At 45.7% G+C, this 27,734-nt stretch overlaps 2 protein-coding genes across 3 annotated transcripts in view; both read left to right on the top strand.

Moving 5' to 3' along the window:
* Positions 1–5,797, top strand: part of LOC126544037 (type 2 phosphatidylinositol 4,5-bisphosphate 4-phosphatase-like) — a 98,539-nt gene extending 92,742 nt beyond the window's left edge. For both annotated transcript variants that reach the window (XR_008608710.2, XM_050191225.3), the window contains one exon: positions 5,652–5,797. The gene's annotated coding sequence lies outside the window, so the exon portion shown is untranslated. The remainder of the gene's footprint in view (positions 1–5,651) is intronic.
* Positions 5,798–14,159: 8,362 nt separating this feature from the next.
* The window catches only part of Prosalpha4 (proteasome alpha4 subunit), a 31,943-nt gene continuing 18,368 nt past the window's right edge, over positions 14,160–27,734 (top strand). Inside the window, exons 1-4 of the mRNA XM_050191224.3 lie at positions 14,160–14,374; positions 14,581–14,707; positions 14,784–14,908; positions 25,006–25,128. Coding sequence (XP_050047181.1) covers positions 14,270–14,374; positions 14,581–14,707; positions 14,784–14,908; positions 25,006–25,128 — 480 coding nt within the window. The 5' untranslated portion in view covers positions 14,160–14,269. The remainder of the gene's footprint in view (positions 14,375–14,580; positions 14,708–14,783; positions 14,909–25,005; positions 25,129–27,734) is intronic.

Genomic DNA, 27,734 nt, shown 5'->3' with positions numbered 1-27,734 from the left:
TCACAGAAAATGACGTGAAGCGACGTCGCACTTGCCGCAAAACATCCTTCAAGGCGTTCACAAAATCAAAACACAGAATACGAATGGAAGGAATGGCGCCAACAAGCGCCGCTTCTCGAGCAAAAATGGCACTGAAGCGTGACTAAACAAACGAAGCCGGCGCAAGGGGCCACGTGATGCCATTAGGCCAATAGCGACGCGGCTTCGGCCAGAGCGCTCGACGAGGCGGCGGCATTCTTCAAAGCATGGCACTACTTTACGAAGTTTAAGGGGCTTTAGGGAAGCTAACACATTTATCACCCAATTTTGCGATCATCTGCGCTTCAGATATTTCACGGATGAGCTGCGTGCTGCCACGGGAAACAATCGTGCATTTGTCCTCAAGAGGTTTGCAGCCATGATCGCGACAATGAATCGCCAAGAAACCACCGGAGCCATCTTTTACAATGTCGCTGTGTTCGCGGAGCCGATCATTGAGGCAACGCCCAGTTTGTCCGATATATTGCTTCCCACATAAAAGCGGGAGGTTGTAAACCACCCGGTGGACACACTCGACGAACTTTTTGCTGAACTTTTTGAGGCGGCATCACATGACTCGTAACTATGTTACATGAATGAGCAGTTCATTTTCATGTAAGCGCATGCGCGGTCTGCACTGCTTCACATGTATAAAATCGGTTTCAGTGGTACAATAAACTTAGTTGAAAGTTTTCGCTTGGTGTGTCGTCGTCTCTTACGTCCGTGTCGTTTTCTTGCTGCGCAATATCATTTGAGCAATGCCATTGCACGGCGTAGCGCGCGCGATGAAAAAGAAAGCACGAGGACGCGCCGCGTACAGGCAACAACAAAAGAAAAGCAAGTGGTGTGCGCGGCATAGGGGAAAGGGGGTAAGGGAGCGGAGCGGGTCAGCATAATAAAAAAAAAAATGCTGCGGAGAGGAGGCACCGCGCGGCTGCTGTTCCTCTTGCCATGACAACGTAAACAATCGTGTGCGCCGCCATTTTGCTAAAGTGTCTCCCTCCTGTCAGGGCTGTAACTGAAGGTCCCGGGACCTTGGCGCTAGCGTCGGCTTCAAAACAGCCAATGGCAGCCATGCGGAGATTCACCCCTGGGGGCGCGCGCCGATCTAGGAGGTCGTACAAAGGAAGTGGGTTTGCTTTCCCGCCCTCCCGATGGATGGCGCCAATTATCTCTGCCACCGGAGAAGCCGAGTTTCCTAGGCCGGGTATAACTCTGTGCTACGCGAATACTGAGGCAGAACAAGCGGATCGCAGAGCCTGATCCCGCGCTGGAACATGGTAGAAAATGGCATAGTTTCGGTACCTGCGCACGTGACTGCACGACCGGGGGAACAAGCAGACGAAGCGGAAGTACATTTCTCGCTTCGGTGCGAAGTAAAAAAATGCAGACATTGCATTTGTGTGTTATTATTTCTCTAAACTTCAATTCGTGAATTCAAGCAACAGATAACACAAATTACAGGTGCCTTGAATAATTCTCGAAGTCTCGTGTCACCATGAGCGACGTCACACTACGGACCCGAGTACGTAGGCACAGGGACGCGAGTGTCATCCTCCGGCTTGGAGCGCGGCGGTCGCGAGGAGAAGGAAAAACGGCGTTCGGTTTGAAATTTCATATCTTTTCGCGGCGCGTAGCGATATAATACTTTGCAGACGCGATCGTTATCACGCAATGTATGCTCTGCGCTTGTCAGCTAAAATTTGTCAGACCTGGTGAGGGGCCCTTTAACGGAGTACTGACACAAAAATTCGAAGTCTAGTTAACGTGTGAGATCGATTTATGTGGGCACGCACACATCGTCTGCAAAATATAAACGGCGAATAGAGCTTACACACATATTTAAAATCAATTTTAAAGTACGCGTGTGCGCAGACAACCGCAAAACGTCTGGTGCCCGCATGAAATTTACTTTATTAACGCCCTTGAAGCTGTCTTACAGAATCGCGCTGCTAGGTTCATTCACTCAGCATATGCTTACGACATCAGTGCATCATCCTTAAAAGCAGACTCCAGTTTGCCAACTCTTTTGTATCGCCGTCGCATCGCCAGCTTATTATTTCGCAATTTTTTTTTTTACAGTCCGCTCCATACATTTCCATACTTTACCATACATTTCACCGCCGGCACGAGCATTACGTCGTACTGGTCGTTCATGAAGTGTCGCTCGCCCCAAAACGCACACTCACTTTTTCGCCCTTGTTTTTCCCTCGTATAGTTGTACACTGGAACAGCCTTCCTTGCGGCATCGCTGCCATCACCAGTTCATCTGCACTCACGGAAGAGGTGTCAGCAATTCTCACCCTAACTATTGTTTTAACTATTGTTGTAATCCCACCCCTATGTAATACCCCCGTGTGGGGCTTTAAAGTACTGACACAAAAATTTGAAGTCGAGATAACTTGTGAGATCGATTTAGTTAATCACACACACACCGTCTATAAAATATCAGCAGCGAATATCGCTTAGAACATATTTAAAATCAATCTTAAAGTACGTGCGCGCAGCCAACCGCAAAACAGAGCACCTCGCGACATTGACATCACGCGGGATTGTAAATAGCCAAGAAAACGCTTGGCTATGTCACGAATTTTCGTTGGCTGCCATGCCGCTTACATGTGCTCTTCTCCTCTGTTGTTGCTTATTCTAGCTGTTTTACATGTAGTGGGACGCTCTCCGTGTCGCTGCAACTGCAGCTTGACTACGCTGCCACAACGTTCAACGCCGATTTGTTGCGTCTTACCATTGATCGTGGCCGATGCGGGGGTTTTGTTGAGGTTCGTCCTCGCCATCGCCGGCCGCAATATCTGAGTCCCTAAGTCATTGGCCACGTCTAAAGCGCGAGACACATGGTGCGATTTTCCATGCGATCTGTCGTACGGCGTGTCGTGTGCGACTTGCCGCATGCGGCGATTCAGGACACATGGTACGAATGAGCGAGCGGCGGGTAGCTCCGCCCAGAACCGGTGTCCCTGCGTGGAAGTTCGGAATGCTGCGTAACTTCGAACAGAAAGTGAAAGCAACCGTATTTGCACAGCTATCTTGTTTGAAACAAACGATGACAATATAAACACGTCTATGCGAGCACTGTAGACGTGTTTCCGCAAGGCCGGGTTAGCAGTATCGGATCCGTTGACAGCCGCCGATGGCCAGGAGCCGGCAGGCATAGCTCGCTGGGCGATCGAATCCGACACCGGTTGCGCTTGTGACACGATCGCTTGCAGCTCGTATAACGAAGCGCCTATGTTAGTCGGCACAACGTGTACAAAGCTATGTCACGCTTAAATTGCAGCACATTTGATTTCATTGGCGCCGACAGAAGCGAACGAGCATGTCAGGCAAGCTTGCGATCGCTGGGAGACGATGTAGGCCTAGCTCGCCGGCCGTCTATCCGGGGCCGAGGGTCCTTGCGATGCGTCCGCCGCTCGTAATAAAGCGCCTAATTCGTCAGCACAATCAATGCCTGAACATTTATGTTTCTCTTAAGTGAAAATACGGTTAGTTTTCCCGGTGCCGTTAGTAGCGATGAGCAAACATGCCAGTCAGGCGTGCCGCTTCGTATACAGACGATTGCTGGCGCGTCTGCGCTTACCGCGTCCGAGTAGAAATCACGCCAACGATTTACTATTTCGCACAACGTTTTATAACTCGCACTCTTTCGAGGTCACTTTATTCTAGAAGTTATTTCATGTCAGAAAGAAACTGTAGCCGATTTATGTGCCGCCGTCAGCGGCGAAAGAGGCCCGCGTTTCGACCAGGGAGAGAAAAAAACAGACATGATCAGAGCGGCAAGGCGCCCGCTCGCCGGCCCCGCCCCGCCGGGTCTACACGTGGCCATGACGTTCACGCTACCGGCGCTGTCATTGGCTGCGGTCCTCCGACCGATGCGGCAGTCGCACGACAATATTCAGCAAGTTGGTCGCGCACGCTGGCTGCGCGTCAGAGCATACGTCATGGCTTTTTGCAAACACGTGACCACTTTGTTTACATTCCCGTTTCTTCCGTCTCGTTGCTCTCTGGAACCGAAACTTCGACTGGTCGCTACAAAAAGACTGCAAATAATTACCTGTCGCGCTTAAGTAAATGAGGTTTCGTGCCGTGATTACTGGGTCATTTAACTACTTATTAAAGCAGAAAAAAACCACGTGTTTTTTTTTTTTGTGTCAGTACTCCTTTAAGGAAGTAAAAAAATGAAGGAATGTGAACAACCGAGAAAACGCTACGTCACGAGTACAGTGAACCAGAAGCCTTCTGTTTCACTGTATCACCAGTGCGCTGCCATCGGGGCGGGCCCTGTGAGCAAGTTTCTCGCCTCTGATAGCCCTGGTGCTTCTTTTTTTTCGCCGCTGACGGCAGCACAAAAAATCGGCAAAAATTTTTTTCCAACACGAAATAACTCGTAGATTAAAGCGACCTGGAAAGTGTGCATGTTATAAAACGTTGCGCGAAATAGTAAATCGTTGGCGTGATTTGCACTCGCAAGTGGTCAGCGCAGCCGCCGCTGCAATCGTCTCCGCGAAGCGGCTCGCCTGGCCAACGTGTTTTCTCATCGCTACCAATGGCGTCGGGAAAACTAATCCTATTGTCACTTATAAGCGACATAAATGTGCAGACGTTGATTGTGTTGATGAATATAGGTGCTTTATTACGAGCTGCGGACGGATCGCAAGGGCCGTCGGCCTCGGATCCGACGTATCGTTTCCCAGCGATCGCCAGCTCGCCTGGCTAGCTCGTTCGCTACTAAAGCCCCTCCATCCACGCGCCACCGCCGCTGGTCGGCGGTGGCGCGTGGATGGAGGGGCTTTATTCGCTACCGTCGGCGTCGATGAGCGGCATAGTGGTCAGAGTTCGTGCGCGCCGCTGGACTCTTAGAATGGACTCCGCTGAAGAGCAGCCAGATTTGCTCGTTTCATTTCGAGCGGGCCTGATAAAACAAAACCCGCCGAGGTTAGAGCAGTCCGATTATCTTCCACCAAGACTATGACCCCCAAGCCTGATGCTGTGCCGAATTTTACCCCGCCTTGTGTCCTGCTCCGGCATATATGCTTCATTCCCAAAGCGCCCTCGACGAAGTGTTAGTACTACTAACAAGTACTGCGTACGCATATTGATAGCTGTCACTGCTTTGTAGTGGATCCAATCAAAAGTGGTTGGCCACGTCTAATACGGCGGCGACTCCCGCCTGCAGAAACTACTCGCCGCTGGAGGACGAAAACGAGGACAACGATGATGGCGAGTACATTGCAAAGCATGTGCAGACGTAGCAGACGAACTATAGCAACACGAAGCTCGCGCTCCGGCGAGCGAGCTGGTGTGCGTACGTCAGTTTTGTGCGATCACGTGCTTAGCTGTGTTTACATTCCTTCTTTGACCCATCGCGTTGCTCTCTGAAACCGAAACTTGGACTGGTCGCTACAAATAAGACTCCAAATAATTACCTGTCGCGCTCTGAAGCAAATGTTTCGTGCCGTGATTACTGGGTCATTAGCTACTTATTGCAGCGGAAAAAACAAGATCGAAAAGTTTTGTGTCAGTACTTAATTAAAGCACCATAATAAATGCGACTTGGCCTTTGTGCTATATGAACTCTACCAATGTGACAACCCAAAAACTTCTTTTCTTTTTTTCCCCAGAGTTCCAGCCTGCAGGACTGCAAAAGATACTAACTTGTGGCCTCCATAATTCCTATCAGCGTCGTAACTACTACACTGCAGCATCTTCAAGACGTTTATACTTAGTGTTAAATGAGTGTATGAATAAAGTTCTGTGTTTGATTGCACATTGTCTTGACTTGCATGCATTTTATTTCGATAGCAACTATATGGGCATGCCAGGTGCATTTTTTCCTTCACCGTTGCTGTCCCGAATAAAGTGAAGTGCCAAGAGAATGAGCGGTGTGCACGGTATGTTGGTGGTGACGTGTTGTGCTGTGGTTGCGAGGGCCAGTTGAGAATGGTGGCTTCATGCTCAAACTTTTCCCATACGTCCATCATTGGAGGTCACGTAACCGAGCTCGTGCTGCCCTGCAGCAAAGCTTACGATGTAATAGAACCCTTGTGTAGAGGCGAAGAACGTACGTCTCCTCTCACCTGGCCGTGGCTGCCAGTGTGACGGGTCATGCGCGGCCCGCCCACCGTAGAGGTCTTATGCTTCAGGTGCTAAAGCAAACGGCGAGCATGCAAGGGCACGCTGACTGGTGGCTTCGTGCAACCTGCACACCCATTGTTGGAGGTCGTGTAATCAGAGTTTTCAAGATGTATCGTAGTTGAAATGGTGGAGCGAGCAGCAGCACAAAACATTTGCTTTGGGACAAGGGCGCATGCGCCCTGCTGCCGGCAATCCTCCTAGCAGCTTTGCATCAAGTGCTTGCTGTCAACAAGTGAGATTTGTCCATGTCTGTCTGCACATGACACCATGATCGTTTAGTTGAATGCTTCCTGCAATGTATGACTCGTAAAACTATAAACTGCGTAATGCCGCAACGCGGGAATGCTAAGGTCGGCGCTCTCAACCGGCGCCTTGGTGCTGGCTGCGAAAAACAAGGAAAAAAAAAGGTGACGTGCTCATTGCGGAAGCATGGCACGGGCAGTGTGGTTCTAAAAGCCCGCTACGCTGGTACTCTTGTTCTGGCACTCCGTTGCTGCTCCTTAGTTCCCAACAGTGATGACTGGCCAAAGAGATGACCAACCCCAGCAGCCTACCGCCCTTGGGCGGTAGGTGACGCTACCTCGCGCGTATGGGACGTCGCAGCTCTGCTTGCCCGCATTCTGGCGCAAGTACCCGCAGGTTTGTTTCGCACAGGCCGAAGCCATCTTCAATCTGCACCACATCACCTCGGAGACTTCTCGGTTCAGGCACTTACTTTGCAACCTGTCTCCTGAGGTGGCTTAAGAGGTGAAGGAAGTCATCGCTACACCTTTGTTAAGCAGAGTATATTTTAGACTGCGCCATGGCGTCTGAGAGCACGCTCCTGTAGCACCTGCTCGCCTCCGATGACCGTGGAGATCTTCGTCCCTCCTAGCTGCTCAACAGCATGCGGCAGCTCCTATAGGCACAAGCAACGTCAACTCGAACGGTGCGCTGTAGAGGGAACTCTTCCTGTAGCGCTTGCCACAGTTCACCCGCCTTGTTTTGGCCGCTGCAGGGGACATTACCCTCGACCGCCTCGTCCAGCTCGCTGATCGAGTCCACTACGTAAGTTCTTCGGTCGCCGCCCTCTCCAACACGACAGTTCTCAGTCATGTCCCCAGGGTGTTTATCAAGTTGACATTTTCAAGTTCCCGGAGTTTTTCTTGAATCTTTGCAAAATTCCCTGAATGACACAAAACTTTGTTTTATGTCAAGACGGCCTGACACCATGTCGCCCGATGCTGTCGCTCTCTGGTAAGCATGTTAAAAAAGAACGACTTAATCCAGTTTGAATAGTAAGTGTTAATTTTATTGAAAATAGAAAACTGAAGGGAGGGGTTAGTAAAATGCAAAACGAATAAAATATCTTCAAAAAGAATGGTAAAGCCCATTTCAAAGCAAGTCGAGCATCTCCAAATACGGATAAAAAGCGATGCATACAAAAGCAAATATTTTTGAAAATGAGGTATTTCTATCAACTGATAGCAAGCTCTTTGGTATTAGGCCCGAACTTTGTCGCAAGCGAGATTCTCAACAGCTTGTAAGTCAACTTCAGCTGTTCTGACCTACTCGGCCTGCATACAATGTCACAGTTTTGCATTTCACTGCTTTAAACCCACTGAACACGACGTTTTGAAGAAGTCTTAGAGCAGCGAAAATGAACTAAAACGTCGAACTATTTAGGGCGGCTACAAGACGGCTAGGAGACGTTAAGATGTCTTCTGCTTACATATTGCTAATACATCTTTAAAACGTCGTCAGAAGACTGCTTGATAACGCTTTGCGTAAACGTACGTATGCAAGATGTCTGTGCTAATCTGTTTTTGGATGTTTTAAAATATTTCGATGCTTTTATCGGCTTACAGGGCTGTTACATAGCTATAATCCCAAAATGACTATACCTAGTATAAATGCGTGCACTTCTTGGTACCCTCTCATTACGTCTATACATACGTCAAGGAAAAGCATGGATCGAGCGTAAAATTAATAGCTCTAAACTCGATTGACAACGTGTACGTGCATAGGCCAATATCAATCAAAACTTTTGGGAATGCGCAATTTGCTTCTGAATAAATACAAGGACGTGCGTAAATGCACTTGAAACACGCACACCGGCGCAAATAATGTGCTGTACACTGTTCAACACATAGCTGTCGAAGTGTTTCAATGTTTTTTAGAGATACCTGTAAGTGGCTAGCATTGTTTGTACTTTTTGATAAGAACGTGAAAGAATTTTATATCGATGCTATACAGCCATTTATTGACAGCTCTCGCTGCATGAAGCGCAAGAATACACACGGAGCCGGATAAATATCGCACCATTTTTTTTTACTGTCGCCCAAAGTGGTGAATGCAGGAGCGTGGCGCCAACTCATAGCAGCGAGATATACGCACTTTTTCTCGCGCCAATATGTGGGCTTTGCCTTTGCGCATCGCTTTCTCAGTGGCAAGATACAATACGGAGGTTAGTCAGAGTAGAAAAATCGATCGCCCGAACGCGTAGTATAATCGCTCTGCATGCCACCAAACAATTAACAGAATAAGGTAACTTTATTGGTTTACGTAGAAAAAGCATTCAAGTAAATGTGTTGCTACTAATGGGATATTCAACACGGTGTATTTATTCGCGAACATAAAAATACATACGATCGTATAAATCAGCCCGCTTCAGCTTCAAAAAAAAGTCGCCTTTGTGTGGAGCACGGCAGTCGTGCTTGATTGCGACTCGCGACATCAAAAACTACAACCGATCGCGTAAATAATGGAGAGTAAAATATTCAATAAATTCAGAAAGGATCTGCCCAAATAATTTACAAAGACAGCACATTAAATGCATCCTAACAGCCAAGAAAAAAACAATTTGAATACATTTACGCAAAGAACAAAATACGGTTCATAGAAACAATATATGGCAACAGTACGACCGACTGCAAGACTATGGATCAACCAATGTATATCGGCATAAGTAATAAGCGCATAAAATAACATGTTAAATGAAAATGTCAGCACATATGCACGTAGGAATTTTTTTTTACATTGGAGAAAGTTAAATTGCTTTAAGCAACGCGAATGCCAAGCAGAAACTAAATCATCTGAAGCGCGCGATTCGGTGCCAGGTTGCAATTAAACTTGAAGCTCCGACAGTTTAAAAGGCGCTGCAACCTCGCATCCACATACATTGCAAAAATTAGCAATATATTTGTGCTATTTATAAAAGGTAAGGCAGGTATTTGTCAAATTTTATTCAATTACACAGTTCATAAAGAAACAAATTGCGGCGCAAGTCACAATGATCAGAACAAATAGACGCTATATATACGCATGTTAGACAGATCGGTTTATCACAAGACGAAGGAAAGCGCGCTTTGCGTAAGTCGCACTACACTCTAAGAAAAGGAGGAAATGGGGCATTGAGGCTACTCCTTTAGGGGAGGAACGGATCTGCCACAACGATTCCTCCCCTTAGAGGAAGTGCGAGTTGATGAACTGTTAATCCCCATGCGGTTACTCCTTCGAGGACTAACAGTTGCTCTCTTCCGATGCTCCTCAAGGGAGTAACGGTCATTCTTTCCGATGCTTCGTAAAGGTGGAATTAATGAAATTAGGCATTCATACTCCGATAAAAAAATTACTGAGCTGAAAAAAAAAACGCCCGAAAGTAGGATTCGAATTCAAGTCCTCGCGCTCACAAGTCTGGTACTCTACCACGGCAGGTCTTTTTTTTTCTTTCATGGTATTTATTACAGTAGAATTCAACCAGACATTCACCAGTTGTGCATTGTCAGAGAATGGAGGGCACAATGAAAGTCACACACAGTTTGCAGGCGTTAAGTGGGCTGATGTCCCGCCAAACGCTAGATGCCGCTAAACGCATATAAATTAAGCGTATACACTATTGGAAAGAACGAGTTTCGGCCCTGAAAAGTTATGCCCAGACATTCGTTCCACACCGACTTTGTATTTTTGGGAAAGCCGAAGCCTGCAATAAGTTCTTGGCAACAAAATTTTACTATGTATTGCAAGTTATTCATTGCACCAGGAAACATCCAACGCTTTCACCGAATCTTTGCAACCTTCTTATGGTCTTCAACTTTTGAGCCCATGAGGCGAGACAATATTTTTAGGCATGTTAGTGAAAGTGGGCTGGGCTCAGTAGATCTTTATGTGCGGCAAATAGTGTCTCGTTTCTTTTTTCGCGATACTTCGCATACTATAATTCGGCCATTCATGCAAGTCGCACTTGTTAATGCGTTACCTGATTTAGTCGCTCCTTCCCATTTTTCTTCGTGTTTATGCCTGTGGGGGGGTCATGCAAGAAGTTTACTTGGCGGTTCGTTTCCTGACAGTTCGGTTTTCCACTGAATACTTGTACTGTGTGTCGCGTAAAACGATATACAAATATTTATTATCCATGCTATTTCCGCCTCCATTTTACCGATCACTATACATTAAATGGCCAGGCCACGATGTACTAAAGCGAGTTCGTAAAGTGTATGTATCCCCTTACTGCAAAATTATTTAAGAAAATTCATAGTGAAACCATATACCGGTATAAACATGGCAACAGAAAAAGGGTATCTTTGTCTCTTCTGTTAACTACAGCCTTTGCGATGTGCCAGAGACAATTGAACGTTGTTTTATTAGCTGCACTGACGCCATCCATTTTGGCATGTCCTCCAACGGACTTAAAAAAAACACTGAGATTAACGCTTATACTATGCGATACCTGCTGCCGACCTCTGATAATAATGCACCTTTCGATATGTTTTTTCTCATGGGAATGCACAGCTTGTGGAAAACGCGAATGATGGACCGAAACGCCGAAATGGTTGTACCTACAAGGGTACATTTCATCCAGACGACACTAAACCTAAAACATGTTTATGACGGAATCGATATACAACCACCCCATTTTGGTGAGGTGCCTATCCTTACCACCCTTCTAAAGTGAAACCAGCGTTTCCACCCACAGTATGAACGCTACCACGGCAGGTTGGTTGACAGGACAGGATATTGAGACAAGGTTAAGCATCGGAAAGCAGGTGCAGCAATATAAAAGCTACTCAGTATTTTGTGTGTGCTTTGCGGAGAGAGCCTAACTAGGGTGGTTGCTGGGGCTAGTTGGTAATTCATGATAAAAACGACGTACAGCGCGAAGGACAAGGACTGCGAGAGATGACATACACTGCGCTGACTTCCAGCAATATTTTATTGCGTTGCCACATCATGTGTATATTTTCCGCGTGAGCTGTGTATCGCTGAAACTTCCGTATCTTCAAAGAGGGGCACGCAGCCGCAGTCCCGGCAATGGAGGACCAAGTGGGGCCATAGCGGGACAGCTTCTGAGGCGCACAAAATGTGATGAGCTCGCTCAGTCAAGGAACCAGCCGGTTGAAAGATGCAGGTTTGCAGTGGTACCGTATATGTGCATGTTTCACATAGGCTAAAAAAGATTGGGCAGCGTGCAGGAATTAGACGTTTTGTCAGCTCCGGAAAAGCTGGCAAGGCTCTGTAAACGTGTAAATGCGCCTGTAACTCACGTCAAAGTTGTTGCTCTGTCGGGCACAGAAAACGTTTTGTGACATGCGCAACGAATGTGGTTTACCAGATTCCCTTGTTTCGCGGCACTGACTATGTTGGACAGACAGGTAGGTGCTTAAACGATCGTTTAAGAGAGCGCTATAACAACGTCCATAACACTGTTCAAGGCCACTTGGACATCCACCAGGACTGCGGCTGCGTGCCCCTCCTTGAATATACGGAAGTTTAGCGAGACGCAGCTCACAGCTCACGCGGGAAATTATAGAAGCTGATTTCATCAGACGTGTGCGTTAGTGCACCCCCCCCCCCCCCCCCATCGCACTGACCCGTAGTGAAGTCATGTATCTCAACAGATAGAAATAGTAATGTTCGTTTTTTTTTCTCAAGTGACTATGTTCTTAGTACAATCACTTGCTCTTAGAACACCCCTTGTGACTGCCTTTCATTTTCTGCGTATATACAGTATATATCTTGTATATACACATGGTGTGGCAACGCAATAAAATATTGTTGGAAGTCAGCGCAGTGTATGTCGTCTCTTGCGGTCCTTGTCCTTCGCCCTGTACGTCATCTTTATCATGAGAGTCTAACGTTGAGTGTACTGGCAACCATAGGTGACTGCGAAAATAAATCTGCCCGAGTATTCTTAGGCCGATTTAAACTGAGGCGCCACGCGATGTATACGTGTAGCGAGCTCAAATGGGGCACCCAAGACAACAGAGAAGGCCAGTTTCTCTGTCGTCCAGTTTGAGCTACACATCGCTTCAGTTAAGTTCGTAATCTCCTTGGAACGGAAGGAACTTAGGTAGCTTTAGAATAGGGGCTCCATTTGTTTGGGGCCCTAAAGAGCTTTGCGGGTGTTATCGTTGGGGCACACAGGAGTGAAGAGTTTTAGAATAGGGTTTTGCGTTTGCGGATAGCGTCTTGCGCTGACAGCACCACTAAGTGACTCAGCCCGACTCGGCTGGCTGAGAAGTGGCCGAATATCACCGAGAGCGTTGCGCGCGCCAGAGATATCCACTAGCGCGACGCAAACGCCGGCGCTGCCACTTCTTGTTCACTCCGCTGGTTACTCGCACCGCGGGAGGAAACTTCAAGGCGCCGCCGCCTTGCGTACATTTCTTTTTATAAAGTAGAAAGACGCCGTTGTTACAATACAAATGCAGCAATGAAAAGTGGACAACATTGCCGAAAGCTTGCTATGTTCAATCAATATTATTTCGTATAAACGCGTTCCTTTAAAAATTCATGGCCCCAAACACAAATGCCAACACCACCCGAGAGCGATGCAAATACTATGAGCACGCGTTATGAACAAAATATTTTTATGGCGCAAAACGACGCGGAAAATGTGGCGATACGCATTCCTCTCGGCTGCCATTGCATATGGCTGCTAATTAGCATAATTCGCGCGGCTCGCACCACAAATTATGGCGGAAAATCTCAGCAATGGCGGCCCAGCGCAACGTCACGCATCGTCAAAATGACGTTTACGAAACAGCCCTTCCTGTGACGCTCTTCACGGGAGATTGCTTCAGCCAATCAGCAAGCTGGCATGGCGGCTATCTTAGCTATCTCTGCCACACAACGATAATCGTCATCTGTCTTGCTTGCGTTTCCTTTCTTGAAAACGCCGCGCCGCTACTTTCCTGTCGGGAACGCTATGTCATGCTGATAACGCGCATGCCGTTCGTGACTGGAAAGTACCGGGCTCGCCGCGTTAAAGAAAGGAAATGCGGACAAGGCAGATGGCGATTATCGTTGTGTGGCAAAAGGGTGTAATTTTGCTTAATAGTGTACGTGACGCAAGAAAAATAAGTCGCAAAGTATAAGTTTATTTATACGCAGCACTTTTTAGTTTTAGCGGGAAAGAATAAAAAATAAAACGTTGTCTGTAAGTTCATCTCACATTCTTGTTTTCCGATGCTCGCGTCAACTAACGGATGCATAGACAATGTTATGGTGAGAAAGTCTATGAAAGGATGGGATTAACACTAGGCGTGACGTGTTTCCTTTTGCCAGTTTTCGCCGAGTGTCCTGTTTCGAAAATAAACGTTTATTTCTCCTCCACCTTCCCCCATAACTAGCACCCTCCACATGGCCTCCAAAACTTGGAGGCACGCGTCGCATGTTTCTGGCTGTCGCAATTGCGACACCAATCACGTATTTTGGCTCCCAAAATCGCTTCCGCCGCGTCCAACCAACAGAAGCATGGCCTTTAAGACCTGCATTTAGCTTCAGAGGACGCCACGCTATGAGCCGTTGACTTGTACACTACCGTGCACCGTATGACAAGTCTTGTGTTACAAGTGTCTCAAATATTTATTCAACTCAATTTATAGATGTTATTCAAAGCACAAAACTTTACTAGGTGACAAAATACATATTTAATTAATTTTTGTACGCTCTGGCATTCTTCAGCGCCCTCAGTTTATGCGCGAGCTTGACTTCGGTTACGAAGTCAACCGTTAGCCTTCGAGCCGGCCGAGCTGCAGCATTCGGCCAGTTCGGCGTGCTTAAAATTGTGTTGTCATTGCGTACTTGGTAGACAGCGGGATTCGTTGCTGCTTTAGTTTAAATCATGGGCACTGCACGATATGACCGGGCAATCACTGTATTTTCCCCAGATGGTCATCTTTTTCAAGTCGAGTACGCTCAAGAAGCCGTAAAAAAGGGGTCTACAGCGGTAAGCATTTTCCGCCTCTTGTAGGGATGCGTTTAGCATATCCGGCGTAAATGGTATTGAAAAGCGGCACCTGTATGAAGGGGTTTGATGTGTTTTGTGTAAAAAGGAATTACAACTAAAAATAAAGTGATAAGAAGTGGTATAAGCTGCCCGCATCGTACGAGTTCCTGGAGACGTCACTGTGTGGTTCTTCCCCAATGTTCTAGGTTGGCATCAAAGGTGCAAATATAGTTGTCCTCGCCGTGGAAAAGAAATCTGTGGCCAAATTACAGGAGGAACGGACAGTGCGGAAGATCTGTCTTCTCGATGACCATGTTGTCATGGCCTTTGCAGGTAAACATTTTCGTATCCCAGTACTCGGTATAGTTGAAGCCTGGTCGCATGAATTGTTGTTTATACTTCTGTAAAGGTCTTACCGCCGATGCAAGAATACTGATTGACCGAGCTAGGGTGGAATGTCAAAGCCACAAACTCACTGTAGAAGACCCCGTCACGCTGGAGTACATCACTCGCTACATCGCCCAGTTGAAACAGGTATGCTTGATTCACAATATTTGACTGTGTTGCATTGTGAAGGGAAGACGTTGGAAACAAAGATGCCAATTTGCCTGTGCAAATAAATTCGTTTAGGTTAGCATTACTCCAATGCTACTGGACAACCGCACGCAATAGCTTAATTTTTTTCCCCCCAAAAAATTCAGCCGTTTTTCTGGCACCGGCACTACCAAAGTGGCAGTAGCGCCTGATACTAAGTTACTGCCACTGTGGTTCTGGATTGTCCATTGAAATGGATGATCTACAAAGCAGTAGCACTGCTTGAGGAGTGTGAGTAAATAGGCAAAATACTTAGGTGGAGAGCAGTAGAGCAATGATGTGAAAATAAAATATGAGAAGCATCAACCTTCATGAAAATATAACTAATGTTAAATGGCAACTTTTGAATTGAGCAAAAGAAAAAAAGTTTCACTGTTCTAAATTTGCAAGACTACAGTGTCAAGTAGAAGTCAAACAGTAAGGGATGACGTCGGTGCCCTAAGCATAGGTGATGCTTTTGCATACATCACACCTTTCATTATTGATGCTGCATCCATACGCATCCCACAAATCTTTTCTTTTGAGGAACCCGTATGGGTTTCCTTTGTAGCACTTAGCTACGTTTGGGTGGATGTCTCATTTTCCCTTTATTAATTGTCTCCACCTTGCGGGTTTCCGCAGAACTATTACGTCAAACTCTTGCCTTTGCTTCTGAGTTATTCATAAATTCGACTTCGCCTGCTATGTGCTAGCTGCCTGGTTAGCTCAGATGGTAGAGCGGCTGCCCCTGAAAGGTGGTTGTCCCGCGTTCGAGTCCTGGACTAGGATGAAGTTTTCTTCAACTGCTAAGCTTTTCTTTTGAGGAACCCGTATGGGTTTCCTTTGTAGCACTTAGCTACGTTTGGGTGGATGTCTCATTTTTACTTTATTAATGGAATGAAGAATGTAGGAAAGCGCCTAAGCAGCAAAACAAAGTGTGGGGACTCCTTTGCGATTTTCCAGCTGTGAAAAACCTAGTTTCAAGCATGTAAAATTGCAAAGAATAAGGACGTGTGAACAGACTAGGAGAGAAAGTTATTAAAAGTGTATCTCTGGTATGAACTATTATACAGACGAGTGAAAAATATGGAATAGTTGTTAGAATAAAAGGCCGGCAGTCAAACCGGTTGCAACCGGTTGTTTGTGGGATGCATATGGATGCAGCATCAATAATGAAAGGTGTGATGTATGCAACAGCATCACCTATGCTTAGGGCACAGATGTCATCCCTTACTGTTTTACTTCTACTTGACACTGTAGTCTTGCAAATTTAGAATGCGGGACAACCACTTTCAGGGGCAGCCGCTCTACCATCTGAGCTAACCAGGCAGCTAGCACATAGCAGGCGAAGTCGAATTTATGAATAACTCAGAAGCAAAGGCAAGAGTTTGACGTAATAGTTCTGCGGAAACCGGCAAGGTGGAGACAAGTAATTAATAAAGGGAAAATGAGACATCCACCCAAACGTAGCTAAGTGCTACAAAGGAAACCCATACGGGTTCCTCAAACCTTTGGTAAGCACTGAGGGAGATAGTCTCAAAGACCAGGCAGATTTTCTGGCTGCACATTTTTAAAATATCTCCATTTCTTTACACTATTCTTAAACATTCGTTAGATGCAAACAACGGGCAGAACAACAGCCTTTGGAACGGAAATGCGCACTAAATGAGGCACACAACCGTCCATTTAACTTAGCCGAGCTCCAGGCATCCCTGAACTGTAGTAATAATTCTGCTCCAGGATTATCAAATCATCTATGATGTCATGAAGCACTTACACACTGAAACCCAGAAAGCTCTCCCGTCTCTTTTCAACACTATATGGTCTTAGGGTATATCCCGTCCTCTTGGAAGGAGGCAGTTATAATTCCAATTTTCAGAGGGGGCAAGGACCTATCTTTATCCACCAGTTATAGGCCTATAGCATTGATGAGCTGCCTTTGCAAGTTGTTCAAAAAGATGGTAAATCTGCGCCTACTGCATTTTCTGGAGAGCAACAGCCGGATGTCATTATCGGTGTTATGAAACTTGATCCGACTAGTATAAACGACAGTCCTGCAGCGACACGAAATGCTGCAGACAACAGTGCAAGGTGAATTGATGGTGCAATTAAACTACTGCAGGCGGCGTGAGGTGCACTGATCGCTGCGATCATTATCGGCCGTTATTGCTCATTAGCGCCTTTGCCATCTGCGCCGAACCATTATCAACTGTGATCAATCAAACTACGGTGCGGCTGCATATGGCATGGCCGTGCAGGCCCTATCTTGAAAGTGATCTACGATGAGGACAGAGTGCGCTGAGTGCTGATAGTTTCATGTGTGCTATGTTCTCGCCACTTATTTCTTGTTAAAGCGGGTGCGCGCGCCCTATTTTGAAAGCGATCTGCAATGGGGACAGAGTGGGCCAAGTGCTGATAGCTTTGTGTGCACTGTGTTCTCGCCGCTTAGCTTGCATTGAAGAGAGAGTCGGCATGTAGGTCAATTAGCTCGCTGCCCTATCTTGAAAGTTATCATCCTACGGGGTGGACGAATGGGTTTCCTCATTGAACAGGCATAGAAATGCTTATGCATTTAATAAATTGCCTGATCCATACCAATGCAGTTTCAGGGATGGCAGATCGACAACTGACCATCTACTCCGCGTTGAGGCAAATATTAGGGATGCCTTCATTCATAAACAATACTTATCTGTATTTTTAGACATCGAGATCTGTCAGCACTGGGTGTCTGCAGTAGCAGTTGATCATTATTGAAAGCTACCTGTCTGACCACACATTCCACATAAGAGTTGTCAATGCTTTTTCCAAACCCTTCACCCAAGAGACTGACGTACTGCAAAGCGGAGTGCTTAGTTGCGCATTCTTTGTTGTGCAAATGAATTCATTTTATACAGTCATTCCACGCACCATGTTTTATTCCATGTACGTTGACGATGTACAGGTAGGTTTTAAATCCTGTAATATTGCTATCTGCGAGTGGCAGGTGCAGCTTTGTTTAAATAAATTTTCTTAATGTGCAAATGGAAATGGCTTTAAAGTGGCAACGACATGCAGGCAATATTCAAGCGACGCGTCGTGGCCTGAAGCAGTCACATGCACACAACATCGCGAAAAAATGTAGCAACAAATTCACATTGCTGTCTGAATAAATACAATCGTGCACTCGTAAAGAATCGCAAACGTACCACGAGGCCAGTGCTTTAACAAAGGTGCATTAGTGCTACCTTTAATATGCTGTCATCTCCAGTGAAAATCAGTTCCATGCCACCAGCTTGAAATGCTGGGGTGCCATCTGGTGAGAAAAACTCACTTTTGCGGCTTTCAGTGGGGTCTCGGGCCTAACAGCATCAAAACAACTGATCTACCCGCTGTGGTCGCCTAGTGGCTGTGGTGTTGGGCTGCTAAGCATGAGCTCGCAGGATTAAATCCTGACCACGGCGGCCGAATTTCGATGGGGGTGAAATGCGAAAACTTATGTGTACTTAGATTTAGGTGCACATTAAAGAACCCCAGTTGGTCCAAATTATTCCGGAGCCCCCCCCCCACTACAATGTGCCTCATAATCGAATCATGGTTTTAGCGCCCAAAACCCCATAATTTAATTTAATTAAAGAGCTGATCTCAATAATAATGACATAGCAATGCCAATATTTTGTGCTCTGCTTGAGGTGAAACAGAGTGATGGCTGATTTAACTATTTTTTTTGCTGTCACGGTAGAAAGCAAATTACAATTAGATCGAAGTGGGCGAACTGGTTGCTGCTATGTTGTGCAACCACACTATTGCTGTTCGGACCGCAGGGAAGCAAGTGAAATATTATGGCTCGCCAAAAACTGGGGACGTGACAAGCTACAGCGACAGATTGCCCTCCACGATGGCAAAACCTGTCGCTTGTCACCGTCGCTCGAAAATTGTGTGGATGTGTTTGGGCCTTTAAGCAAATAAGCACTTGCATACTCTTTACACACAAGAGAGGCATCTTTTGCCAGTCCCAAGTATTGCAATCAATGGAGATGCGCTCTTTGTGAGCAGTGAGCATAAGTTTCTAGGGATCATTTTAGATTCTAAACTGGCGTTTATTCCTCATCTTAAGTATCGGAGGACAAAATGCCTGAAGACTATGAACCTTTTAAAAATTCTGTTGCGCCCGACTTGAGGTAGTGATTAGAAGTGTCTCTTGAACTTGTATAGCAAGCAGTCTTGTCTGCTCGGATATTGATTACGGAGCTATAGTTTATCATTCTTAACGCCAAGTGCATTAAAAATCATAGACCCTGTTCACCACCTGGGTATCAGTCTCGTGACTGGTGCTTTCAGGACAAGTCCGATCCAGAGCCTCTATGTAAAGTTGAATCAGTGGCCACTTCATCTGTAGCAGTCATATAACAGTTTTACATATTTTCTGAGAGTACACGCGAACATTAACACCCTTCTTATTCAATCATAAAAGATATGACCACTGCCACATACTTCCATAACCGACCTGTATCGAGAAACCAGTTCTTGATGTGTGTAAGGAACTGTAGTGAGGAAGAAGGTGTTTCGCTGTTTGAACGTCGTCTTATGGCCCCAACGACGCTGTTACCGCTGTGGCAGTGGCATCTCTTAGAGCGTGACGCATAGTTTGTTGAGGTCACTAAGCATGCTCCAGAGATGCACATTATAAGGCATTTCGTAGAACTTCAGGCAAAGTACTCGGGCTCAGAATTTTATACAGATGCACCAAAATCACATACCAGTGTGTCTTATGCAGCAGTTGGTTCCTCCTTTATAGAATTTGAAATCCTGCAGCCTAAAATAAGCATCTTCACAGCAGAGGCCTATGCAATATTATCTGCTGTAAAACACATCAGGAAATTAAAGCTACAAAAGGCAATTGTATACACTGGCACCTTAAGCGTTGTGAAAGCTTTAATATCCTTGCATAAACACAAAAATCCTGTAATCAATAATCTTTATTTGCTGCTATGTGCTACTTCTTCATCTAACCAACATTGGAATATGTTGAGTGCCTGGACATAGACGTATCGAAGGCACCATGCTTGCAGATGAAATTGCCACATCCATAGCACTGAAATCTAGCAACACTTCCATAGCTGTTCCTGCCATGGACCTTAAGTCATTTTTGCACAGAAAACTAAGAAGCCATTGCCAACGAACCTGGGACACTGAAACGTCAAGTAAGCTGCATTTATTTAAGACAGATCTGGGAAATTTGCCTCCAGTAACGAAAATAAGGTGGACTGAGGTCATTTTCTGCTGACTTAGAATAAGCCACCCATATGAAACATATTCTTACCTGTTGACCAGTGACGAAACTGCTATCTGCAGCAAATGTGGCAAGACGCTTACCGTCCTCCACGTCTTGGAGTATCTGGAAGCAGACACTAAAAGAAAAAAGCGCTTTTCATTAGCCTGCCGACAAATCTTAATACATCTGACAGTAAAGTAGTTTTGAACCTTTTACACGATACTGACATTTTGCAAGTCATAAAGCCAAGAGATTCGTAGCACATCCTCTCAGTGGAGGCTGCTGCTGTGATACGCTTTTGTGAGCACGTGCTTCCAGGCCGTTGCCTTTTAAGGGTCCTGCCGAGGCATTAGTGCTACTGACACCCATAGCTTTTGTTTATCATCCCCTCGTTGCATATCATTTACGACCACAGCACATCACACACCTTGCATGTCATCATCATAGTTTTAATACATAAATATTTGATGCGCTTTCCGGTAACGCACTCTCTCACCAGAGCAGGATTGGCCACCCTGGTGCAGTACTTGGCCACAACCTCCTATATGAACACAACAATCAAACCCCGGCCCTCAGTCCCCAGCAGCTGCGAAGCAACTGACCACGGCGGCGGTCAGACCTGCGACGCTGCGGAGGGTGCTAAGAATCCCCGTCTCCGGACAGGCCGCCATTGGAATATGAACCTGGCAACGTTTAACGCTAGAACGTTATCTAGTGAGGCGAGTCTAGCAGTGCTATTGGAGGAATTAGACGGCAGTAAATGGGATATAATAGGGCTCAGTGAAGTTAGGAGGCCAAAAGAAGCACATACAGTGCTAAAAAGCGGGCACGTCCTGTGCTACCGGGGCTTAGCAGAGAGACGAGAACTAGGAGTTGGATTCCTGATTAATAAGAACATAGCTGGTAACATACAGGAATTCTATAGCATTAACGAGAGGGTGGCATGTCTTGTTGTGAAACTTAATAAGAGGTACAAAATGAAGGTTGTACAGGTCTACGCCCCTACATCTAGTCATGATGACCAGGAAGTTGAAAGCTTCTATGAAGACGTAGAATCGGCGATGGGTAAAGTCAAAACAAAATATAGTATACTGATGGGCGATTTCAATGCCAGGGTAGGCAAGAAGCAGGCCGGAGACAAGTCAGTGGGGGAATATGGCATAGGCTCTAGGAATAGCAGAGGAGAGTTATTAGTAGAGTTTGCAGAACAGAATAATATGCGGGTAATGAATACCTTTTTCCGCAAGCGGGTTAGCCGAAAGTGGACGTGGAGGAGCCCGAATGGTGAGACTAGAAATGAAATCGACTTCATACTCTGCGCGAACCCTGGCATCATACAAGATGTAGACGTGCTCGGCAAGGTGCGCTGCAGTGACCATAGGATGGTAAGAACTCGAATTAGCCTTGACTTGAGGAGGGAACGGAAGAAACTGGTACATAAGAAGCCAATCAATGAGTTAGCGGTAAGAGGGAAACTAGAGGAATTCCGGATCAAGCTACAGAACAGGTATTCGGCTTTAACCCAGGAAGAGGACCATAGTGTTGAAGCAATGAACAACAATCTTATGGGCATCATTAAGGAGTGCGCAATAGAAGTCGGTGGTAACGCCGTTAAACAGGAAACCAGTAAGCTATCGCAGGAGACGAAAGATCTGATCAAGAAACGCCAATGTATGAAAGCCTCTAACCCTACAGCTACAGCTGGCAGAACTTTCTAAGTTAATCAACAAGCGTAAGACAGCGGACATAAGGAACTATAATATGGATAGAATTGAACAGGCTCTCAGGAACGGAGGAAGCCTAAAAGCAGTGAAAAGGAAACTAGGAATAGGCAAGAATCAGATGTGTGCGTTAAGAGACAAAGCCGGCAATATTGTTACTAATATGGATGAGATAGTTCAAGTGGCTGAAGAGTTTTATAGAGATTTATACAGTACCAGTAACACCCACGATGATAAGGTGAGAGAGAATAGGCTAGAGGAGCTTGAAATCCCACAAGTAACACCGGAAGAGGTAAAGAACGCCTTGGGAGCTATGCAAAGGGGGAAGGCAGCTGGGGAGGATCAGGTAACAGCAGATTTGTTGAAGGATGGTGGGAACACTGTCCTAGAAAGATTGGCCGCCCTATATACACAATGCCTCATGACCTCGAACGTACCGGAATCTTGGAAGAACGCTAACAGAATCCTAATCCATAAGAAAGGGGACGCCAAAGACTTGAAAAATTATAGACCGATCAGCTTTCTGTCCGTTGCCTACAAAGTATTTACTAAGGTAATCGCAAATAGAATCAGGAATACCTTAGATTTCTGTCAACCAAAGGACCAGGCAGGATTCCGTAAAGGCTACTCAACAATAGACCATATTCACACTATCAATCAGGTGATAGAGAAATGTGCGGAATATAACTAACCCTTATATATAGCCTTCATTGATTACGAAAAAGCATTTGATTCAGTCGAAACCTCAGCAGTCATGAAGGCACTATGGAATCAGGGTGTAGATGAGGCATATGTAAAGATACTGGAAGATATCTATAGCGGTTCCACAGCCACCGTAATCCTCCACAAAGAAAGCAACAAAATCCCAATAAAGAAAGGCGTCAGACAGGGAGATACGATATCTCCAATGCTATTCACAGCATGTTTACAGGAGGTATTCAGAGACCTGGAGTGGGAAGAATTGGGGATAAAAGTTGATGGAGAATACCTTAGCAACTTGCGATTCGCTGATGATATTGCCTTGCTTAGTAACTCGGGAGACCAATTGCAATGCATGCTCACTGACCTGGAAAGGCAAAGCAGAAGGGTGGGTCTGAAAATTAATCTACAGAAAACTAAAGTAATGTTTAACAGTCTCTGAAGAGAACAGCAGTTTACGATAGCTAGCGAGGCACTGGAAGTGGTAAGGGAATACATCTACTTAGGGCAGGGAGTGACCATGGATCCGGATCATGAGACTGAAATAACCAGAAGAATAAGAATGGGCTGGGGTGCGTTTGGCAGGCATTCTCAAATCGTGAACAGCAGGTTGCCACTATCCCTCAAGAGGAAAGTGTATAACAGCTGGGTCTTACCAGTACTCACCTTCGGGGCAGAAACCTGGAGGCTTACGAAAAGGGTTCTGCTGAAATTGAGGACGACGCAACGAGCTATGGAAAGAAGAATGATAGGTGTAACGTTAAGGGATAAGAAAAGAGCAGATTGGGTGAGGGAACAAACGCGGGTAAATGACATCTTAGTTGAAATCAAGAAAAAGAAATGGGCATGGGCCGGACATGTAATGAGGAGGGAAGATGACCGATGGTCATTAATGGTTACGGACTGGATTCCAAGGGAAGGGAAGCGTAGTAGGGGGCGGCAGAAAGTTAGGTGGGCGGATGACATTAAGGCGTTTGCAGGGACAACATGGCCGCAATTAGTACATGACCGGGGTAGTTGGAGAAGTATGGGAGAGGCCTTTGCCCTGCAGTGGGCGTAACTAGGCTGATGATGATGATGATGATGACATGTATTTGGGCCTCTCTCTGTACAGTCGTGTTACATCTACCCTTCAATATTCAGAGTTCATGCACCATTGACAGCTAATTATCATTGCCTTGGCACTCTTTGGCCACACCTGGCTCTTGTGCCAATAACATCCAATAATCAATTGATCATCGATTCAAGTAGTAAGTGTGTAGACAGGGACTTTTCCCTGGCGATGATAGCTGCTGCATGATGCTGCCATCCTTTATGTGATTCCGTGATAATGTGGGTCACACAACAGCTTTTTATTATCAATGTGTACTAGTTTGTGAACAGGAGCCATGACTAGCTTGCAATGCAGAGCAAGCAAATGCTGAGTAAATGTATACGAGACCAACAGTAATTCCATTATAAAAAAAAATCATAGAAGCCCTGTTCGGATATGCAATCACCTACATTGTGCCTGCACTGGCATTCATTGATGAATCATGAAAATCATGCAGTGTTGTGGAAATATTGAGGGCAGTCAGCAGAGCACTGAGGAAAGTGTTTCTGAAGAGTGTCAACATTTGACAGCTCTATATTGATTTTCAAAACCATTTTTCGCAGTTCTTTAATGTTACTCTTTGCAGTTAAAAGTGGTGTGGGCCCACTCTGGTCATTAGCAGGTGACATGTCCACAGATACGCATTTACATCAGAGTTTATTCAGAGAAGCACATATGTTGGAGTACTTTCTTTGGCATTTTAAAAGTGGTTGTTATGTACATTGGTTATGGCACTTCTATTTACTTCGTGTCCTTGTAGTTACACTTGGCTGTGACTAGGCTCCTGAAGTTAAGGTGTTTCCCTAAAAAGGTCTATGTGATAGCCTAAAATAAATGGTGTCATTGAAAACGTTTCTGCTGTTTTCTCTATGTTGTTGGACAAAATGTATTGTTCAAGTAATGTAGTTGCTTCTAGAGCTAGAGATGCAGCAAGTGGCTGTGTGTGTGTTTTTGTGGTTTATCAATATTTGTTATTCAGCACTGGACAGGTCTCGTGCACACCTGCCCTGCGGCAGTGAGTGTGCCAGAGCTGCAGTTCCTCAGGATCCCATTCAATATGTTTTCAGGCCAGGGTGTAGCACAAATGACTATCACAGTGAAGTACTCTTGTAGGCATTTTAATAATTATTTTTAATGAGTATAAAAGAAGCATGCTACTAATTCTGCATTAATCCTCCATATCTATTTGTGCACTTCCTTGTGGTCATGCATGTGTGTGCATGCACTTGCACACAGGTCTTTGTGTGCAGAGGTAATCTTGCTGAAACTGACTCCAATAACTTTTTTTTTCTAGAGGTACACACAGAGTAATGGCCGACGACCGTTTGGGATCTCTGCTCTTATTGCTGGGTTTGACTTCGATGGCACACCTAGGCTCTTTCAGACTGATCCATCTGGTGTTTACCATGAGTGGAAGGTGGGTTTGATTTTTATAAATTGCCTTGTTTTTCTGCATTTGCAGCCATTTGTCTGCAGAGGCATAGTAACAACAGTTTGAAGTACCTTACTGGTTGTTTTTCTAAAGTTGTGCATGCTGTCTATTGTTCGTATGTAATGATGTCAGTGCAATGTTATGCCTTATTAACATTATTAGAGAGTCCGTCTATCTGCTTTTAAAGGGCAACTCCGGCAATTTTTCTTTGTCAGTGGATGTGGACGAAATTCGCTGGGTACGTTCCTCTGAACACTTCCGTTATGTCCTCAAGAAATTCAGATTTCAGAGTTGCACAATTTTTTTACAAATGAATTTAATTAATTGCCTCGAACACCCTATCTTATCTCATCCTCAGCTACAGACAACACTGTGCATGACGTCAGGAGTGTTCCACACAGAGAATGCCGGGATCATGCAGATGACAGTGACGAAAGCGTGGAGGAGTGTACAATCGTGAGCTAATGCTTGGCGTGAGAAGTTGCAGTCGCGAGAAGTCTCGCTTCCTGTGGACGGGCAAAAGATGGGTGGCAAGTTGTGTTGCGTTGTTGGCTGCATGAACTTCAGCTGTCACCATCTGCACACAGTTTGAGCTGATGCCGATCGCGTTCAGCCGAGGTTAAGCCCATCACAGTCGCCGAGTTTGTGCATCTACTGTGTTGGCAGACCTGAGCGACTGACCTAAAGCTAATTAAGCTATTAGGATGAAGAAAGCTGCTTCTATATTTCAGTTATGACCATACGTATTTAAAATAAAGCATTCCTAATTTCGTACAGTGCGCACGCAAAAAGCTAGAAGCGACACGACGCGCTATCAACATCCGTACATTGCTGTTCTCGAACGTGGCCAGTCGCACTCGCTGGTGCTTCCATAAATTAAATGTGACTACATACATGGGTGTATTATTACCTATTGTGATGCTGACTCATTGTTTAACTTCCAAGGTGCACTGTTTGCCTCGTATCCTAAATGGGCAGCAAGCAGAGGCCCCTTCGACACAGCAGCGTAAACAACCACATCATTCAGCTACCAACAGTGTCAATACTGGCATCGGTGTTTCCGTGAGAAAACTACCATATTTACTCGAATCTAACGCGCACTTTTTTTTCCGATAAAATGGGTCCAAAAATTGCGTGCGCGTTAGAATCGAGTATGACCCTAAATATGCGTTACCATATTGCCATCGGTATTTCGAAATGGCCGCTTTGCACACGCTTTGAGCCTAGCTGCCGTAGCTTCCTCCATGTTCTGTAGTATGTGTGCTTAGGTTAGTACACTGTCCATCTTCCCGTCTTCTGCGTTTGCTCTCTCAATATGGAAGTGCCGACTGCGAAGACACGCGATGTTGCAAGTAAAAGGAAAGTGATCATGTGTGTGGAGATGGACGGAAATTGGGCCGCATCACGGGCGTTCGGTGTTCTACTCTGGTAGCTGCTGTGTATGGCGCAGCCGCGCGGCCCCTATCTTGAAATCGACCTGCAATGGAGACAATCTACCCATCTAGGCGTACCGCGCTGCACTCTTGTTGCTTAGTTTGCGTTGAAGCGAGAGGCCGCACAAAGGTAAATTTGCTCGCTCTTAAAAATTAAATTATGGGGTTTTACGTGCCAAAACCAATTTCTGATTATGAGGCATGCCATAGTGGGGACTCCATAAATTTCGACCACCTGGGGTTCTTTAACGTGCACCTAAATCTAAGTGCACTGGTGTTTTCGCATTTCGCCCCCATTGAAATGCAGCCGCCGTCCCCGGGATTCGATCCCGCGACCTCTTGCTTAGCAGCCCAACACCATAGCCACTAAGCAACCACGGCGGGTCTTGCTCGCTCTTGCTAGAGCACTTCCTCACTCCTGCATTTTGATAAGTTTCTGTGGTCACTGAGTGAGATGTGTTCATGTTTGCTTGTGCATGCGTGACACCATGCTTGTTAGTTAGTTAGCGAATGTTTAAAAGTTTATTAGTGTATTGGGAGTAAATCTGTTTTTCCAAATAAGAGAAAGTTGTATTTCTGTATGAAAGAATGAGGTGCACGGTACTGTAAAGGACTTTTCTTTTTTTGGGTCACGGCAAACGCGTTACATTGGAGAATGTTTTTTTCTTTTTTGTTCACGGAAAATGGGTGTGCTTTACAATCGAGGGCACGTTAGAATCGGGGAAATACGGTATGCATTCTCTAAATAAACGATCATATGCGCAAAGTTCAATAGTGGCATCGGCGTTTCCACTAGAAAACTATGCGTTCTCTAAATAAATGATCATATGCACAAAGTCCCCATCTGTGTCTACTTTACGGAACACATTGTATGCATGAAGAGAAAACGAAGAATGGTATGTAGGCAGCATAACAACGCCCCTGTACTACGTACGGTCTCCCGCTTGCTGTTTTCAAAGGTGTGTGGTTGCTCATATCAACGCGACTCGAGAGTGATGCAACGGTGCGTACATGCACAAAATCTGCGTGTTTTGATATGTTCTGACATTAATTGATGTCATCGATGAGCGGCTAGCATCATGTACCTGCCAGCGATGAGCGGCTAGCAGGTACAACGAATGGTCGCTGTACCTGCCAATGTAAGCAAATGCACCGGGC

The sequence above is a fragment of the Dermacentor andersoni genome, chromosome 1 (assembly GCF_023375885.2).
Source record: "Dermacentor andersoni chromosome 1, qqDerAnde1_hic_scaffold, whole genome shotgun sequence".
NCBI lineage: Eukaryota > Metazoa > Arthropoda > Arachnida > Ixodida > Ixodidae > Dermacentor > Dermacentor andersoni.
The sequence above is the reverse complement of the archived record's forward strand: the minus strand, read 5'-3'. Positions and strand labels throughout refer to the sequence as shown.